Source organism: Pyrus communis, chromosome 13 (assembly GCF_041283825.1).
Source record: "Pyrus communis isolate YQ-2024b chromosome 13, ASM4128382v1, whole genome shotgun sequence".
In the NCBI taxonomy this organism is placed as follows: Eukaryota; Viridiplantae; Streptophyta; class Magnoliopsida; order Rosales; family Rosaceae; genus Pyrus; species Pyrus communis.
This window is the reverse complement of record NC_142577.1, coordinates 18,027,644-18,035,077: the sequence shown is the minus strand read 5'-3', so window position 1 is coordinate 18,035,077 and position 7,434 is coordinate 18,027,644. Positions and strand designations below refer to the sequence as shown.

General features: G+C 34.9%; 1 protein-coding gene across 1 annotated transcript; it reads left to right on the top strand.

Annotated features, from left to right (window-relative positions):
* Nucleotides 1-4,857: 4,857 nt before the first annotated feature.
* On the top strand, nucleotides 4,858-6,491 carry LOC148691882 (uncharacterized). Its single transcript, XM_088683340.1, has 2 exons — nucleotides 4,858-5,469; nucleotides 5,748-6,491. Exons 1-2 carry the CDS (start codon nucleotides 5,185-5,187, stop codon nucleotides 6,477-6,479), a joined length of 1,017 nt encoding a protein of 338 aa, XP_088539466.1. The 5' UTR covers nucleotides 4,858-5,184; the 3' UTR covers nucleotides 6,480-6,491.
* Nucleotides 6,492-7,434: the final 943 nt, after the last annotated feature.

The following is a 7,434-nucleotide window of genomic DNA, read 5'->3' as shown; positions in this document are numbered from 1 at the left end:
TTTTCTTCTAAATACCCACTTACAACCTATTGCTTTTGATCCTTGAGGCAAGTCTACTAAAACCCATGTCTGATTAGATATTAATGATTCAAATTCATCATTTGTAGCCTCTTTCCAAAAAGCTGCATCTCTTGAAGTCATAGCTTCACTTAGAATTTTAGGATCATCCTCAACATTCAACTATATGGGTATTTTTTTAAGAACATTTTTTCTATTTCCTTCGACTAAAATACAATAAATTGAGATGAAATAAAATCAGAGCCCAGAGTCTTTTCTTTTCTTACTCTTTGGCTTTTCCTTGGTTCATTAACAATTTCAGACTGTTTTCTTTTCTCACCTTGAGAATGACTACTAGCCGGATTAGGTAAAAGTGTTTGATCATTCTCTTTTCCAGACATTGAATAGTCGTTATAGAATTTATTTTCTATAAATTCAACATCTCCAGACTCAACTATTGTATTTGAGTCTAAATTAAGCAACCTATGTGCCTTTGAATTTTTTGCATATCGTACAAATATGCTTTTAATTCCTTTTGGACCCAACTTGAATCTCTTAGGATCGGGTGCCTTATAAAAAGCTACACAACCCCATAGTCTCCAATATGACAAATTTGGTTTTCTTTCTTTCCAAATTTCATATGGTGACACATGTGTCTTCCTAGATGTAATTCTATTGTGTATATGGCATGCAGTAAACAATGCTTCACCCCATAAATATTTTGGAGTATTAGCATTAATCATCATAGAATTAATCATTTCAGTGAGTGTCCTATTTTTTTCTTCTGGCGAACCATTTTGTTGTGGTGTATAGGGTGCAATTCTTTGATGTATAACACCATACTCTTCACAAAAAATATCAAATTCATGTGAAAAATATTCACCACCTATATCACTACGAAGGCATTTAATTTTCCTTCCTTTTTGGTTTTCAACTTTAGCTTTATAGCATTTAAAACACTCAAAAGCTTCATCTTTATTAGACAATAAATAAACATAAGTGAACTTGGAACAATCATCTATAAATGTGATAAAATATCTTTTTCCTCCTCTTTTTAAAATACCATTGAATTCACATATGTCATAATGTATTAAGTCTAATAAATTTGTACTTCTTTCAACAATTCGAAAATGTTTCTTAGTCATTTTCGCTTGAATACATGTTTCACATTTATCATTATAATCATCATTGCAAGCAATTAAACCAAGTGTGTGCATGTATTTTAAAGATCTAAAATTTATATGTGCTAAACGTAAATGTCATAAATGAGAGGAAGATTCAATAATATAAGCAGAAGAATTCACTTTATTATTAATACTTAGTTTGAACATCCCATCACAAGAATACCCATTCCCAACAAACATCCCATTTTTTGACATTATTAACTTGTCAGACTGTAGAATAGTCTTTATACTTTTCTTACATAATAAATTTACAGACACAAGATTATTTCTAATTTTTGGAACATACAGTACGTTAAGCAATGTCAATTTCTTCCCAAAAGTAAACTAAAGTTCAATGGTTCATTTTTCTAGAACTTTGGCGAAATTATGATTCCCCATTAAAACATCTTGATTGTCTATTGATGCTTCATATGTCTTGAATTGTGCCTTGTCATTGCACACATGTATAGTAGCCCCTGAGTCAAGCCACTAATCGGAGGATTTTATTGTCATTGCCATATTTAGTTCAGTAATCATGCCAATATGCATCATTGATACCATTGCAACAATGTTATCAATTCCAGAGTTTTCCCATATTTGCGCTATTGGTCTTATTGCCATATTCCTCACTTGCTTTTCTGTATTTACAATCACGAATGTAATGACATTTCTTTCCACAATGGTAGCAGACACCATTTGCATTCTTTTGATTGTTGTTGGAATTGATCTTCTTAAACTTTCCTTTGTCAATTTTGACTTTAAAGTTCTTTTTATATTTGTTTCCTGCAACAATGTGAACTTTAGAGCAATCTTGATTTGCAAAATTCTTATCACGATTTCGAGTTTCTTCTTCAATTTGAATACCCTTTTGCAAATCCTCCAAACTAATATCTTCCACCATGTGTACAAGTTTATTTCTATAGTTATTCCATGTTTGGGGTAATTTTGCCATAATGGCCCAAACTATCATAGGATCCGGAATAACTATTTTAAGTTCACAAAGCTTTGAGACCAAGACCAATAATTCATGAACTTGGTCTAGGATGGGTTTGTTATTGAACATTGTGAATTTATAATATTTGAACATTAAAAATTTATCGGTACCTCTTTTCTCTATTGTGTACTTGTATTCAAGTGCTTGCCAAATTTCCTTTGGAGATTGAATGTGCGCGTACATGTCACATAAGCAATCAGATAATGTGCCCAAGATGTGTCATCGACATACCAATTCATTTTCTTCACGCTTCTTTCGATCAGCAACTATTTTGTCTGAGTCATTGTCAATTGGTTCACGAATAGGCTCCAATTTCAGTTCTAACACGTATATGACATTTAGAACAGTACGCATGAAACGCATCTTGTCCTTCCATTGGGTGAATTTTGATCCATCAAATTTGTCTAGCTTGTAGACATCTTGATTAATAATCTTCAAAGCCATGTTATCAAATTTGTTCTCCATGATGATAATAACACTTTAAGATTGTTAGAGTAAAATGTAGAAATATAAAGAATAATTCGAATGATGACTTTGAGGTACGACTTGAATCGTTTCCTTAAAGTGTTATTTGCCCCCACTCAAATGAGTTTGCTAAAGGGTTCTTGACAAGTCACTTCCATAATACAACAAAGTATGGAATATACGGTTAGCAAAACCGAATTGTATTCCCTTAGAAATAACTAGAAAGAAATTGTATGAATGTGATGGAGAGAAAAGAAAGCAAGGAATGTAGAAACAAATTTCTGAAAATTGTATGCGAAACATTATGCCACAGTAGGTATTTATAGGCATTAAAGCACCCGTTCATCGAGTCCCTTCATTTTAGTTGAAGATATACAACCCTTCGTAATAGTGTTGACCCAAAAGACATGTCTTCTATATAGAATTTTTAGAAAATAAATATTGATTATTTATATCTTTTAATTCTACTCATACAATTTGAGTAAACATCATGTCTTTCAACCAAAAGTTGTAGTTCAACCAAAAGATACAAGGTTGAATTAAATCCAACCTTTTGGTACCATCATTTTCGCACACACATGTTGCACAATGCAACACCAATATATATTACACACACACACACACACATAACATATATATATATATAATATAGTATGTCATATGGTGCAATGCTTCACTCGAAGAGAAGCAACGGTTGGGTAAACACCCAACTTTTCAGCCAACAAATATATGAATATATTCTTGAAATATTCAACACGAGATAGTGCAGTGACAAACAACGAGCCACTACCATCGTTGTTTCGAGAAGTTTCAACCACAAAACAACTCACTCCATTATCTCCTTTAGATTTTTCACTCTTTGGACTCTGTGCACATTGCACAGAAACGTAACGGGGAACCGCCATGTTTTCTAATGAGTTCGCAAACTTCCGACAAGGTTGAGCAATGAAAACAACCTAAAAATTCTTGGATCATGTTTTAGTATATGTTTCTAGCTTTTTTAAGGGTTTTTATGAGGGTTTTGGTACAGAACTACTGTGGGGAAGATTTTCCAGAATTTTCGGTGACTTTCGAGCCCTTTTCCGGCCATAGTCGAGGAATCCAACGGTATATTTCGATTCCTTGTTCCTAGGGCTTCAATTTGATATATTGGGTTACTAGTTTTAGTTGAGATTTGAAGCTAAATGGAGCCAGGGAAGTTTCTTGGCTAAATTTCCTAATTTACGGCTTTCTCCTTCATTGGGTTCCGCCGACTCAAGAGCCCAACGGGTTAACCCCCAAGAAAAAAAAAACCCCAAAACCTGATCCATGAATCGGCCCAAAACCTATGACCCTTTAACCCTAACCCGGATCCACGAAACCGACCTAGGTCATTTCTCCACCAAAAAAAAAAAAACAAAAAAGAAAAAAAAGAAGAAGAAGAAAAGGGCCCAAACCTTTGGCCATTTGTTCTAGCCCAGGCTGATTTCTGTAATTGGAGGGAATATTCCCCTTATAATATTTTGATAACTCCCAGTTAACTTTAACAGAATATTCCTTTTGAGGAGGAAATATTCCGTTAAAGTTAATTATTGACTGTTAGTTGACTTTTTAGAAATTTTCTTGGAAACCCTCATAGGCTGATTTCGACGTTCCGAGTCCATTTTTGACATCCATTTATGAAAATTTTGAAGTTTTAACATAGTTGACCATTGAGACGTCTCGGTTGATTTTTAAGGTTGACTGTTGATTTTTTCGTTGACTTTTTACAAAATTCGCCTGGAACCCTTCTTAGCGTATTTTGACACGCTGATTCCACATCCGCCGCATATTTTTCCAAATTTAATCATTTAAGTTGAGTTTTACTAAGAGCAACTCCAGCCCATGCTCAATGGACTGGCACCAAGTGAAGAAAATGGACTGGCACCACATTTTTCTGCTCCAGCCCGTGCAATTGACTGGCACCCAGCCCGTGCCAGTCAACAGCCCAGCCCAAAATGGACAGACCCATTCCCCGGCCTGTGTCTTGGCGCGTGCAACACACGCGGGTTGCGGGGCGAGTAGCCGACAGGCCTTGCAGGCGGCGGGGCCCGCGTGCAGGCCAACTTGCATGAGTCCGGGAATGTGCTACGTGGCCACCTTAGAGCCGTTGGATTTCCAACGGCTAGTTTTTGTAGGCCGTTGGATTTCCAACGGTAAAAAAAATTTAAATTTAAATTTTAAATTGGACCGTCCGATCACAGATCAACGGTCCACGTTTATTTCACCAAAAATTAAAAAAAAAAAAAAAAAAAAAGGCCCAACGGTCAGAAATTTGACCGTTGGCCACGTGGCAGCGTGTTGGCTGTTGGATTTGATTATTTTTCAAATCCAACGGTCCAGATTAATTACAACATTAAAATTTATTAAAAATTAATTAAAAAATGTCAAAATTTTTTTAAAAAATACAGAAAAATTTTAAAAAATTAATTTTTTTTTTTCTATAAATACCTAACCCTCATCTTCCACCTTACACCACATTTCAATAATTTCTACACTTTCTACACTTTCTACATTTGAATATTTTGTACACTTTGAGAGAAAAAAATGACTTCGTGGAAGCTCAGTGAAGATGTTACGTTGTGTGAATGTTGGGTTCGCACTACTCATGACCCGATTACGGGTAATGAGATGGATAAGCGAGAAATGTGGAGTAAAATTACGAAATCGTTCAACGATGTACATGGAAAAGATGTACATGGAAAAGATGCCAGATCTAGTCAAGGTCTTCAAGGTCGTTGGAAAAAACTCAACGCATCCTTTACTTGTTGGAAAAACGCCCTCTCTCATGCTTCTGGTAATTTGCGTAGTGGGACAAGTTTAGCGGATGAGGTAACAATATTTTTATTTATTTATATGCATTCCACCCGATTTGATTATTTTAATTTATTTAATTTCTTATGTAATTTTTATGTAATATGCATTCCAAATACTTATGTAATTTTTATGTACTTTTTATATAATTTTAATGCATTCCACAATTCTTATTTAATTTCTTATGTAATTTTTATGTAATATGCATTCCAAATACTTATGTAATTTTTATGTAATTTTTATATAATTTTTATGCATTCCACAATTCTTATGTAATTTTTATGTAATTTTTATAGACACTACAAGCACAAGCATTCTACAATGCAAAGAACCATAACAAATCATTCAACAAATGGGAATGTTGGCAAATTGTCAAAGATTGCCCTAAATACCAAATTGTGGCAACCGGTCCAGAAGTTGTCATGCACGGTATGGGTCTACACAGTTCGCCAGAAGCAGACACAGCCGAACAAGAAGCCAACACATTTGAAGACACGGAAGGGATACCTGAACAAGTGCCAGAGACCCAACCGACTCGTCAGTCCCTCAGGCCTCAAGGTAAAAAGGCATCAAAGAAAAAAGGTAGTTCTTCCAAAAATGACTACACTAAATATATGGAGGAACTTACTCGTCAAGGTGAAATGAACATGGCATGGGAAAAGGCTAGAGATGAGGAAAAAGCTGCTGCTGTGGCAGCAATTATTGCAGCTACTGAGGCTCGTGATGCGGCGTCTGAGAGACAAAGAGAAATAGTTAATCGAGAGAACGAGATGATTAGAGAAGCACTTCATCGAGAGAATGAGATGCTTAGAGAAGAAAGGATGGCTCAAACAGATCGTGACACTATGAACAAGTCTCTAGTAGGACTGTCTCCGAATTCAAAATATTTTTGGACATCAGAAAAAAGAGATGTCGTGCGAAGGAGGCGTGCAAGAGATGCCGAAACAAGTCAAGGGGGTTCCAGCTACAGAAATCCTAGCAACCAAGATCCTAGCACCACATATCCTAACTCCACAGACTTTGTATAATTTCGCATTTATTTGTACTACTTTACTTAATTTCTTATGTAATTTCTTATTTATTTTTAGAACTTTATTTAATTTCTTATGTAATTTCTTATTTATTTTTAGAACTTTATTTAATTTCTTATGTAATTTCTTATTTATTTTTAGAACTTTATTTAATTTCTTATTTATTTTTAGAACTTTATTTAATTTCTTATGTAATTTCTTATTTATTTTTAGAACTTTATTTAATTTCTTATTTATTTTTAGAACTTTAAAACACCATTTAAACTTAAAACACCAAATAAAATTACATAAAACACCATTTAAACTTAAAACACCATTTAAACTTAAAATTACATAACCTCACCATTTAAACTTAAAACACCAAATAAAATTACATAACCTCACCATTTAAACTTAAAAAAAAAAAAGCAAACACACTAAATAAGATCACTTAAAAAACAATACACTTTATTCTTCAACCACAAGCCTTATTTTAATTATCTTCGCCTTCGTGCAATCTCCACTGATGGTCAATCAAGTCATTCTGGCGGGCTATGTGCCAGTATGGCTCTTGCAATGAAGTGTATCGTTGAACGATCAATTCATTGTAACGTCCATCCCGTTCCAACGGCTCGTGTTGCACGGGATCTTCGGTCCGATCATGAGCATAGTAGATTTGTGTTCTTGAGTTGTTCATCGGATCCGGCTCATATTCATCGACGGCATCATAATCATACTCGTCTTCAACAATCATGTTGTGAAGAATAATACACGTCATCATGATGGATCGAAGAGCCTCGACATCAAACATTCTAGCTGCACTCCTGACAATGGCCCAACGAGCTTGCAGGATGCCAAAACAACGCTCGACATCCTTCCTACACCCTTCTTGACACTTTGCGAAGTGTTTATCTTTTTCACTCTGCGGGTGTGGCACTGTTTTGACAAATGTTGACCACCTTGGGTAAATACC